This window comes from Cucumis melo, chromosome 8 (genome assembly GCF_025177605.1).
Source record: "Cucumis melo cultivar AY chromosome 8, USDA_Cmelo_AY_1.0, whole genome shotgun sequence".
Classification (NCBI taxonomy): Eukaryota; Viridiplantae; Streptophyta; class Magnoliopsida; order Cucurbitales; family Cucurbitaceae; genus Cucumis; species Cucumis melo.
The window spans coordinates 15,868,395-15,880,970 of NC_066864.1; the positions used below are offsets into that span (position 1 = coordinate 15,868,395).

A 12,576-nucleotide genomic window follows, 5' to 3' on the forward strand; every position below is an offset into this window, starting at 1 on the left:
TGTTGTTAGAGTAGTCTAAACGTGAAGTAATGAGACTTAGCATGAAGAATGATTCAGAATTCTTGGCGAAATGAATAATTGTTTACTAATGTGTGTTTATGTGAAATGTTAAAAGTATACGATTTGTTACACGAAATTGTGTTTATATGAAAAGGTGAATTTATGCGATTTTGATGTTTGATGAAATGATGTTTACTAAAGGTATTTCATGAAAAGTATTTCATAAAACTTCATTGACTCTTTTAGACTTATGTTTAAAGTTTTACCTTTCAGGCATTAAGGTCAAGTAAGGAAAGGTGAAAGGGCTTGCTAGGCGATAAGAGGTTGCCAAGGTGTTTAGATTAAACTTAAGAAGAGTTGTAGAACGCTTGTTTAATAAAAGTATTTGTTTGTCTTATTCCTCTTCGTTAAGTTGTTTTATCGCCTAAATTATGACTATAGTTAGAAAAGAAAAGAGTGTTTAATGCGTTTGCTCAAGTCATGCCACGATACGGAAAACCAACGAAAAAAGAGAGAGGAGAAAGCTGGAGAAGAAGAAAAACAACCAAAGAAAAAAAAAAGAGAACAAATTAGAGTGATGAAATTGGAGTATGTTTGAAAGAGTGAGAGGAGAATGAGAAGGATTATGGGAAGGACTATGGAAAAAAGAATCTTCAAGCCCCAAACATAGAGTGAGCCAAAAACTCCCAAGGAAAACTTTAACACAGTTGCAAATATAAAAGGAAAAAAAGAATACGAAATAAGAAGAAAGTAATGAGAACCGTAAAGAAGAAGGAGAGTAAAAGAAGGAAAAGAAGAAGAGAATGCATGATCACCGATGATGAAGAACAAATTATTGCCGGTGATGAAAACGCCGGTGATTTACAAAGTAGTTGTCTAGGAACACCTGATTGCCGATGATGAAGAAGAAGTTGTTGCGGGTGATGAAAATGCGGATGATCTAGAAGTATTAAAAACATCAATGGTTATTGATGAAGAAGACGCTCGGGGATGAAGTATGAAGAAAGAGGCGAAGAAGGTAGGAAGAAGAAATATGTCTTAACTTGAGTATTTTTGAAAAATTGAAAAATTGAAAAATGGAAAAGAGGCGTGTCCTGAGCTCCCTATTTTTCTTTTTTGCCATAGAAGGTAAAAATACATTCGGTTATGTAAATTCTCCTTATTTTTGTAAATTTTTCTTAAACTACATTGCTACTGAAATTAAGGCACTGAATTGAGAAAATCTAGGTTAAGTGTGAATGGTAAAAGAAAAATTGTGAATCTTCAGTTTAGCTACACGAACGCTGCGGGAATAGACCCCCACCTCGCCACTCCCTCTCTCTCACGCCAACTCTCCCTCGAGACCTCCGCTGCTCGCAGCCGCTCTTCCTCCGCCCCCCCCCCCCCCCCCCCGCTCGCCTCCACCCGCTGTCGACCGCTGGTGAGAGAGCTTCTCTACCGTCTCTCTCTCTGTCTCTCCCTCAGAACTTTTCTTTGCACAATGTCGCCACCGTTGCATCGCCAACAGCGGAGCGCCACCGCTCCGACCTATATGGAATGACCTTTTTTTTTTTTTTTTTTCCTTTTTCAGATCATAACTGGTTTTCAGTTTATGTAAAACAGATTATAGTACAAACAATGGGACTGCCAAATGCTGCTTCTGGGGACTTGTCGTCGCAAATGGAAGTCGATGCTTTTAGACGACTCTTTCCTATTCAGTTTTATGAGCGCCATCTTGCTGAATCAATACGTCCTGATGGAAGAGCACTGGGAAAAGCTAGAGACACAACCATTGCTCTTGGTTAGTTCAGGTTTTGATTTTCAATGATTTGTCATTTCTTACTATTTCCTGCTTTTGTTTATCATTTCGAGTTTGCTTCATTGATTTTGACACTCTAAACTGAATTCGGATATCGACTATTCATTTAGGACCAGTATCTTCTGCAAACGGGTCAGCCCTTGCTAAGATTGGTTCGACGGTGAGTACCTCCACACTTAACCTTATCATATGTGCTAGGGTTTTGTGACGGTTTGTTCTTAATTTGATATAGTGCAGACAATGTTGGCTGCTATTAAAATGGAAGTAATGACACCTTCTGTAGAGTCACCGGATGAGGGTTGCATAGGTTGGCCTTCGTCAATTACTAAAGATTTTTGGTCATTGTTCATCATAATCTTTACGATAACATCCTATACATCTTGGTGATTTGGAGTCTTATCTTTTCCAGCTCTTGATTTCCACATGCCTCCAGTATGCTCTCCAATCGTTAGGCCTGGGAGACCAGCGGAAGCAGCACCTGTGATTTCAAAGCAGTTATCTGACACTATTTCGAGGTACCATTTCACATTTTTTTGCAATTTTGCTTTGACATATTGCAACTTGCAGCTGATATTCTTCGAGCAAATGTGGATGCCAATCAAGCGTTAGAGAATATTTTGAATGCTAGTGAAGTGTTTGAGATGGCTTTCTCACTTTAAATTTAGAGAAAAGAGACTTTTCATATGAACACTATCAATAATCACTTTTAAACAATTGCAAATGATAACTAAATAAGAGGTTATGGGTTCAATCCATGGTGGCCATTTGCCTAGGAGTTAATTTCTTATCTGTTTCCTTGACACCCAAATGTTGTAGTGTCAAGTGAGTTGTACTGTGAAACTAATCGAGGTGCGTGCAAGCTGACGTGGACACTCACGGTCATAAAAAAAGAGATGAACACGCACAATTTATGGATGATATTCAGTTTGCACCCTTTGGGTGTTGTGGGATGAAAGGAATCAAAGGGTTTTTAGGGGTGTCAAGCAGGAGAGCGGTGAAATCTGGTCTGTTATTCGTTTTCACGTTTGTCATTGGGCTTCAATTTTGAAGACTTTTTGTAATTATCCTTCAGATATGATTTTGTACAGTTAGATTCCTTCTTGTAGGGTCTCTTGTTTTTTGTTGGCTTGGTTTTTTCATTTTTTGTATGCCCAAGTATTCCTTCATTTTTCTCGATGAAAGTTATTCTTATCAAAATAAGAAAAAATAATCACTTTTGAACACAACAAGATTTATATCCGAAGAATCTTGGCAAATCATGAGGGAACTTCAAACATGATCTGCACTACAAGATTCATATGAGTGGACAGATTATAACAGAAGACTAACCCCAATAACCCAGAAATTTTTTAAATAATTAAATAAATATAAAGCACAAAGCTGGTGGATGAAACAATGTTGTTATAGTTGATTGAATGACGCCATCTGATGGCATGATGTTTGATCTAATGAAGCTAGTGTAACATTTCCATTTGGGGGTGAGATTCTAACATTCTCTATGAAGTGGGGTTCTCTCGGCCCAAACTTGGAAATAACTTGGGACGAATCCTACATTTAAGGGATGTTTAGGATAAGGAGTGGAATAATGAGGACTAAGGAGTTATGAAGTCTAGGAACCTGTAAACTTTTGGGGCCTATAATCTAAGGAGTTGCTAAGATATAAAATTGATGTTTCTAGTAGTGGGACCCACCAACTCCATGGGCCAAACAAAGATTGGAGTTTACAACTAATCCTACCTCACTACTCCTTTGGCCAAACACTCCTTTAAGAGTTGGTTGGAGAGCTGGAATGTATCAGGATTTATGGGAATGAGGTGTGTTGGAAATCATGAATAATCGAAGACGAAAAGGAAATGAGGTTGTGGAGTATGAAAACAGTGAGAAAGAGTATTGGATTGAAAACTATTGGAACATAATGAGTTTTGTATCATAAATCAATCCTAAAACACTCAAGCTAAACATGAGTTTTAGATTACATTGCATTATAAACCCATCCCATTGCAGGCCACAAAACACCCCTTTAAAGACTTCTAGAATCCAATCATTCATCAATTTATGTGAAATACAAATGGATGAATTTACCTCTTGGCGTGGAATATGATCTCCTGTTCAGTTGGTAACTTTGTTTTATGAAGTTATTCCCTACATCATGTGTCTTTTCAGAATGCCTTCCAAGATTGTTAATATTCTATAAAAAAATCATCAAGAGACAATGATGATTGGGAAAAGGCAACCATTTGTCAAATTGGAAAATAACTGATGGAACACTGATTTCCTTTACGATTTCCTTCTCACTATTGAATTCAGAAACAATTACAATAAAGGATTGAGGTTTCCTCAATCCTTCTCTCAACTCTCCAATGTACTTCTCTCTCTCAAGAAGTTACAAAGGCCTAAACAATTCTAACATTGGGGAGTGAAGAGAGGGCATGAGAATTATGTTAGAATTGTTTAGGCCTTTGTAACTTCTTGAGAGAGAAGTACATTGGAGAGTTGAGAGAAGGATTGAGATTTCCTCAATCCTTTACTGTAATTGTTTCTGAATTCAATAATGAGAAGGAAATCGTAAAGGAAATCAGTGTTCCATCAAATTGGTATCAGAGCGGTGAATCTTGGGAAGGAAATCAACAATGGAGCAAATGCAAATTGAAGAAAAACTGGAAGCCTTTGAACAAGAAGTGATTGGGATGAAGAAAGAATTAAGCAAAATTCCGGCAATTGAAGAAAATATGGGATCCTTAACAAAGAGCCTCCAGAGGTTAAGAATTCAAATCGAAGAAAATCAACAATTGTTTTTACAATACGTTGAAACCATGGTGAAGGAAAAATCGACAGTGAGTGAAAGAATCGCAATGAATCTACCAGTAATGAAGAGTATAGTTGAAGGAGGAAGTACACCTATGAAAAGAATCGAGAACGAAGAACAAAGGAAGGAAATAGATCTTGAAGAACAAAGGAAGGAAATAGAAACTGAAGAGAAGGTGAGCGAAGAACAAACAAAGAAGATAGGAATTGAAGAAGATATAAGCGATCGAAACAAATTCAAGAAGGTAGAGTTACCGAGGTTTAGCGGCAAGAAGTTCGATTCATTTATTTTTTGGACCGAACGGAATTTCCAAAAATATAAACCGATCGATTCTGAGAGAGTAATCGTTGCTGTAATCAGATTCGATGGAACCACATTAGATTGGTCTCGGTCGAAGGATGAACACGATGCATTCAAGGATTGGTTGAGATTAAAACAGAGGTTGTTACTTCCTTTCCAATCAGTGAGGGAAGAACTTAGCCGTAGGTGATTTTTAGCAAACAAACCGGAAATCATGGAAGATCGGCGAGAATTACCAGCGAGACCCGAAACGAAGATCCAAGTGAAGAAAAAGTTGTTGTTCGGAGACGCCGGAAGTGACTGGTTTCGATGGAAAAAGAAGACGCCGGAAGTTGACTGGTTTCGATGGAAAAAGAAGACGGCAGCAGTCGTGTGGATGAGGAGGAAGAAAACGCCGGCAAATGGTGGTTGTCCGAGAAGGCGATACGGAAAGCGGGAGAGTTGCGTAAAGAAGAAGATGTTGCCGTGATGCTGATGACGTGACAGAAAAGGATAGAAAAGGAGGTTAGAGGAAAGAAAACTAAACCCTAAAATCTGTTCAAATGGGCTGCAACTTATCTTAAATAATTAAATGGAGGCCCAACATTAAGTAGGTGGAGGGCATTTGACAAAACAAATTGATTATGGGCCTAGCCCACTAGAGGAGAAACAACTGAAAATAATTAAAAAAAAATACGAAGCTGTGGAGGATTTTTTTTTAAGGGCAGATTACAAAAAATTGTCGGTAACTAAAAAAAAAAAGTTGTAAACACATCTTGAGGACAAGGTGTTTTTAAAGAGCTGGGTAATATTAGATACCTAGATTAGTATAGGATAGGGATATAAAGGTAATTAGTTAGGTGGTAGTTAGATGGTTATAAATAGGAAGTTGGGGAGTGAAGAGAGGGCATGAGAATTATGTTAGAATTGTTTAGGGCTTTGTAACTTCTTGAGAGAGAGAAGTACATTGGAGAGTTGAGAGAAGGATTGAGATTTCCTCAATCCTTTACTGTAATTGTAAAGGAAATCAGTGTTCCATCAATAGCTTGCCTCCCTTTTGCCCTTGGTGGTATGTGGATTTGAAGCTTGAGAAGCAAAAATGTTTACTGCATGACTAAGTACCTAGAGGGACGCTCTTTGTTACAAATTGTGGTGAGCAAGCATGACCTTCATAGTTGGGGTTGAAAGAAAAGTGATTATGTTAGGTACTTAGATAAGAATATTAGTATGTTAGTATTAAGGGGTATAGTGGTCATTAGATGGAAAGTTAGTAATTGGGATGTATAAACAGAAAGAGGATGAGCGAGTGTAGATTTGGCTATTTTGTGAAGTGATCTAACGCTTGGGTGAAGCATTCAAAAGCAAGGTTCCAAGTTCCTCTATACTTGGGTTATCTTGTAGTTCTTTAATTCTCAATATATTTTAGATCTTGATTCTTGTTGGAAGTATCCTAACAAATGGTTTCAGAGCAACAACCTGGGAAAGAATTGGAAAAATGGTGCAAAAGTGTGAGGGCCTGATCGCATACCCAATAACAATAAAGGCCTAATGACAAGGAATATGCATTATGGCCTTGACCCGAAGGAATGAGGTCCGGGTGAAGAGGAGTATAGGACATCCCGTGAGGAAGTATGAAAAAGGGAGGAAGGTGACGCGAGAATAAGTGCTTAAGTCTAAGTTCCGTTGCGAGAAGGCAAGTGATGCGATGAGAATAAGCCGACAAGGAAGAAGCGTGTGTCGAACGCCAAAAGTTAAGCGTTTAGCATAGTAACACGGAAAAGAAGTGCCTACACCTAAGAAAGGAGGTGAGGAAGCGTCTTGTCAAGATGACTTGACACCTCATTGAAAGGAAATAAATGTCGGCTGCTTCCCGATGAGATAGGAGGGTCAAACGATTTGAGAGTTTGGCTTCCAAAGAGATAAGGTGTGCGTCTTGAGGGAAAAGTCCAATCGCCGCTGATGGATAGCCCACATGTCGAGTTTAGGTGGGCTGCATGGCACAATGAGTCGGTAAGAAGACACGTGTAAAGTGTTGAAACGATCCTTGGATGTTGGAGGTCACTATAAAAAAGGGCCAAATGCCGAAGAGGAAAGGAGAGTTTTCGAAGTATTAGACCTTCTGGTGAAAGTAACAAGGAAAATTTGAAGAACTGAACGACAGATGAGGAAACCACTAGGCGAGAAGAGGAATCCAACGACATAAAAGGAAGGGATTGAGGCTTTGGTATTTGAGTGAGTGACAAGCAAGATTCCAACGTGATTTCTAAAATTTCCTTTATGTTTAAATCTTTCTTTACTTGTATGAGTTAGGAATAATTGTTTGTGGGCGATTCTTCCTAGTCCAAGTGAGTATCTCTATAACTATTGTTGTCCTTAAGTAGTTTTCGTGAGTGGAATATCAGTGAATCCTTGCCAAGGGAGGAACCGGTTATGAATGCCTTTCATAAATAGTTAGTATATGAAAATCTTTCATCAATGGAAAAAAATGTTTGCGAATGTCTTCCATAACCCGTTAGTGACGTGTTGTAAACGTAATTACATGAAAAGTATGTTCTGTTAGTGAGAATATTCTAATGTTGTTCCTTATTCTGTGATTCTGGTGACTACTGAAATGCTTGTAGGGAAAGTAGGTAAGCGTGCTAACCTTTCTGTGTACAGTTGTAACGGTGGTTTACCAAGGGAAGATGAGATCTATCACTAGTCGCTGGTGGGAATCCCAGATAACTTGTGTAATGCTTGTTGAGTGTGAATCCTAGCTTCAGGCGAGGGGAGATTCCCAAGTTTAGTAACTTTACAATGAGACGCTGGTTGAATGAAAAAGGATGAATTTGACGAGGCACTGGTGGAAATCTCAGGTAACTCGCGTGACGCTGGTTGAGTGTGAATCCCAGGTTCAGGCGAGGGGAGAATCCCAAACTCTGACAATGATTTGGAATGCGTGACGGTTTGAACACGCATGAATTTATTTAACGGTTGTCACGGTTGATGTGAACGTGTGATTGCTCAAAATGTGTGGAAAGAAATTGTGCTTGTGGCGATGATCACTATGATTGATGCGGATGAGTGACGACCCAAACGCGTGGGAGTTATTGGTACATATGATGGTGGTTGTCGAGGTTTCGGATGTGCCAAATTTCATTCACACTTGTGTTAATGATTGTTGCGATTTGTTGCGATGAGAATTATTTGTCCGCAGTCTAGCCTTGTTGATATTTGTTATCGAAATATTATTGTTTTCCCATAAAGGTATTTCTCAACCCATCACTCACTAAGTCCATATGTTTTAAAGCTTCTCCTCCCCCAGGTTGTCAAGCGTTGCAGCCAAGCGAATGGTGGACTTTAGGCGGTGTAGCCTAGTTAAGGAGGGAAGTCAGAATTATTCGGTAACCTTACATGGCGTGTTGGCCATGGAAACTTTTATTATGCTTAAGGAGCCGGCTGGTAAGTGAGTTACTCCTTTGTGTGAATGTTCTGACTCGAAGGAAGGCGAGAGTGATACCCAAGTTAGTGGGCCTAACCTAGTGAGCTAGAGAGCAAAGGAGTCGAAGAACCAAGCTAGGGGAAGTAAGGCTTCACACCTCTAAGTACCTCGCTTCAAGAAGCAACATTAGGCGGTGGACGAGGAAAGGGGTATCTTTGTGAAGCAATTGAAGAAGCAAGGAAGGGAAGGGACAGTAATTAGAATTGAGGCTGAGTATCAGTGCCAAGAGGTTCCCACTAAGCCTCTCCCACCATGGCGCAAAGAGTTGCACCTTGGCGGCGAAGAAGGGAACAAGGAGCATTGCTATAGGATGAGACGAGTAAACCAGACGCAAAGTTGGAAAAGTTGAGTTAGGCAAAGAAATGGCTTAAGATTATGTTTAAGTCTTGCTGTAAGGAAAAATTTAAGTTGCATTTGAACCTTGTAAAAGTGTTAAGTTAATAAAGGAAAGTCTTGTATTCATTCCACTGTATTATCTCACATCTATCGCGTAATGGTGTAAAAGTGAAAGTGAACAAATCGTTAAGATGAAGTTAATGAATTTTAAGTTGATGTTTTACGCTGAAGTGTTAAGAAGGCTTGGCGTTTAAAGCTTTGCATTGAAGAAGAAAAGAGAAGTTGTTTCGCTTATTGGGCGTTCGACGTTTACTATGCGGTGTGGTAAGCTTGGAAGGTCCAGGCGCATGCCTCCACAGGGTTGCAGTAAGCAACTTTGGGGCGGAGCGTGACAAAAAGTGGATGGAAGAACGATGAATGTGATCAATCTAGAACTTGCTGGAATTAACAATGCACAACAAAGGAAATTTGAAAGTTAGTGATGGATCCTCATGCCTTTGGATCAACATTAGAGGACAAGTGGAGTGAAGGAAAGAAGGATGATGAAGCATGGAAAGAAACTCAAATATTGGTTGAAGAAGTGTGGAAAGCGGAGATAGATAATGTTTGGACACAATGGAAGCAAGTTTTCAAAGATAGATAAGAACAAGATAAAAAAGAAGGATAAATCAAAAAAGAATCGAGGAAAGAGAAAAATATGCACAAAGAAGAGCAAATTCAGTTAGAGAGAGATCAAGATCTTATTGAAGTCGAAGGGATGAAGATTCGAGCATGTTACATGATGAAAAAGAGGGAGGGAAAGGAAGGGTAGGCTGGTTTAGAGGGAGGTAAAGGGACATTTGAGAGATTTTGTCTTTGGCAAGATTCCACATGTCAAGGCTTTGGCTTTAAAGCTTTTTTGTAATTATTCTTCCGTAATTATTCCTCCGGAAACATTTCCCTTAATTGGACCCTCTTCCTTTGGTAGGGGTATTTTGTTGGGCGGGTTGTTTTTTGTATGCCTCTTAAATTACCAATTAACCCAAAAGCATAAACTGATGGGTGGAGACATTTAATATAATATCTAACACTCCCCTTCAGTTATGGACTCGATATGTGAAGAAGGTCTAACAAGTGAAAATCAATTTTAAATGGGGAGGAAACAATATTGCAGGGGCTTGAACATAAAACCTCTTTGGACCACCTGTTCTGATAGCTTCTTAAATTGCCAATTGACCCAAAACTTAGATTGATGGGTGCAAGCAAATGTAATATGATATCTAACAATGCCCTTGTATTCTTTCATTTTTTTTTCTCAATTAAAGTTGTTTCATCTAAAAAAAGGAAAGCGTGACTGGAGAAGAACGAAAGTAAAAAATACTTAATACTGATGAAGATATGCAGACATGAGGAAGAGAAAATTGTAAAACTAGCTTGGTTGAAGATAAAATCTTGAAGAAAACGTGGTTGCAAGTTTTGTAGAGAGAAGGTGAAGAGGTTGGCAAGGAGTGACCATGAAGAAACTATATAGGAAGGTCGGCGGAGATCGCTTGTGTGATCAGAAATGAAGACTCCATGAAGAAACGATTATGGCTAAAAGAAGTAGAGGATGACTGGCCACAAGAAGAAAATAATATGTTGGTGGCTCAAGGAAGGGGATGGCGAGGGTTTTGTGGATGGAATCACTGTTGATCTAGTCGGGAGGAGAAGACAAGAAGTTGCGGAGATTGGAAGCGCTAGATATGGCAAACTAGCCTGAGCTATGGGGTTCGAAGGAGCCGAACCGATCTATGGTGGCTGAAGTTAGTGGTTTGGAGAAGGGATGAATAGCGTGAAGAAGTGGGAGAAGAAGTTGATGTCCTCATGAAATGTCAGGAATTGGGGCCAATGATGCAGCAAAAACTGATAGGAAAGAGGGTATGGGCAAAAGAAACAAAGCCTAAAATTTTGGGTTTTACCATGTCGAATAAGCTTAAGGCTTACTTTAAACAAAGCAATGGAGGCCCATTATTCTGCCAATGGGGTGGATGATGGGTTCAGAAAATGGGAGGGAAGAAAAACTTGCCTGGAGGTGGGACCATGGAATGAAACTGGCAGCATGATTTTGGGCATGATTATGGGTTGGAACTGTTGGTAGCTCATGGCTGCTTCTAAGGAGGGTAAAGGTGTGCTGACCCAAGAGAATTGGAGTTTGGCCCAACAAGTTGATTATGGGCCTAGCCCATTAGAGAAGGAGAGGTTGGAATTTAAACTCCCAGGGCTATGCCCAACGTGTTCGGTAAGAAGATTCAAGAATATTGGGGTGCTTTATGGGCTTAAGGAAGATGATTATGGGTTATGGGCTGAAGTCAATGGAACTAATTGGAGCCAATAGTTTTCCAAAGCTGAAGGGAAGAATTCTTTTTGCAACATTGAAGAGTAGACTGCTGGGGATTGTTAACAACTTTTCTTTTCTTTTTTTCTTTAGAAAAAGAGTTGCTCAATTTTGTGATCACGTCTGTAAGCACATCTTCTAGACAAAGTGTTTTGAAGGACGAGGTAATGTTAGGTACCTATAAGAATATTGTTATGTTATTATTAAGGGGTATAATGGTCATTTGATGGAAAGTTAGTAAATGGGATATTGTATAAATAGTAAGAGGACGAGTGAGTGTTGGTTAGGCTATTTTGTGGAGTGATCTAGAGCTTGCGTGAGACCACTCAGGAGGGCGGTTTCAAGTTCCTCTATCAGGTTATCTTGTAGTTTCTTCTTCAAGTTCCTCTATGCTTGAGATTTTTAGGGCCCTTTAAGGTTTGTTGGGTGTGGCATAGAGACGGCAGTACTTAGAAGAGGAAGTGTTCTCGAATCCTCCTTTGAAGGAGAAGGTTTCAGAATTGTGACAGGGCACCTTTTTACCATCATGTGAGAGGATTTGTTGGGAGAATAATAATAAAACTTACAGAGAGGTAGAAAGATCGTGTGACGAAGTTTGGCCGTTGGCTTGGTTTAACACTTCCTTATGGGCATCTGTTACTAAATCTTTTTATAATTAGGAACTTGTACTTTTCAATTGGAATCCGTTTTGGTAGTGTGCATTGGGCCCCTTCCTTTTTGTTGGGCTTGTTTCTTTTGTACGACCTCGTATATTCTTTCATTGCTTGAATGAAAGCGTGGTTTCATTTCTTCAAAAAAAGAAATTTGGGTGATTTTCACTATTGATTTTTCTGGTATTCTGGATTAAAACTCTCTGATTGATATCCTCCTTTTGGGTAGAGCTATTGGAAGGATTTTCTGTAACCTTCTTTGTTGTTATAGTTTGGGAAATGTCTAAGTTTTCTATTTTGAATTTTCTTAGAAAATTAAACTGTTGCAAAACTATTCTGCTTGCAATTTTGTGTTTCTCATTACCTCATAAGTGAAGTAAAATCTGGTACAAGGAATGCAATACACTTTTTTGGTTACTGATCTCTTATCCCTGGTCCATTTCCTTTAAATCTAACTGACTAATCAAGATACTGATGTAAATTATTCAGTTCTGGGATGATTGATCTGAGAGAACTATCTCTTGTTAAAGGAAAAGCTGCTTGGATGGCTTACTTGGTATGTGCTTTAAATTCATGCATTGTGAATATATATATATTTATTCTAGCAGTATGTTGGAGTTTGAAGTGAGGTTCCTTCACCGTTATATCTTTATACTTTGTTCCTAAATTTTTTCTTGCATCATCCTCACTTGTATTGGACTTTTTCTCTCTATAGCTTGAATCTTAGCCAGAATGCAAGTTTATTATTGCGGTTAATTGTTTTAAATGAGATAGCAATTTGACATGTGTTGCACAGGATATTTACTGTTTGGACGCTGATGGTTCTCTTTTTGATGCTGCACTTCTTTCTGCAGCAGCTGCATTTTCTCATTG

The 12,576-nt window shown here is 39.0% G+C and overlaps 1 protein-coding gene across 6 annotated transcripts in view; it reads left to right on the top strand.

The window, feature by feature from the left end:
- The first annotated feature begins 757 nt into the window (after nt 1-757).
- Nucleotides 758-12,576, top strand: part of LOC103499535 (uncharacterized) — a 29,621-nt gene continuing 17,802 nt past the window's right edge. Inside the window, exons 1-7 of one of the 6 annotated variants that reach the window (XM_008462550.3) lie at nt 758-1,018; nt 1,603-1,780; nt 1,909-1,958; nt 2,036-2,105; nt 2,208-2,313; nt 12,193-12,259; nt 12,500-12,575. In XM_008462550.3, coding sequence (XP_008460772.1) covers nt 998-1,018; nt 1,603-1,780; nt 1,909-1,958; nt 2,036-2,105; nt 2,208-2,313; nt 12,193-12,259; nt 12,500-12,575 — 568 coding nt within the window. In that variant the 5' untranslated portion in view covers nt 758-997. Of the gene's footprint in view, nt 1,019-1,216; nt 1,421-1,480; nt 1,791-1,908; nt 1,959-2,035; nt 2,106-2,207; nt 2,314-12,192; nt 12,260-12,499; nt 12,576 lie in introns of those variants that run through there. The other 5 variants (XM_008462551.3, XM_008462552.3, XM_051089418.1 and 2 more) reach the window with 5 other exon arrangements.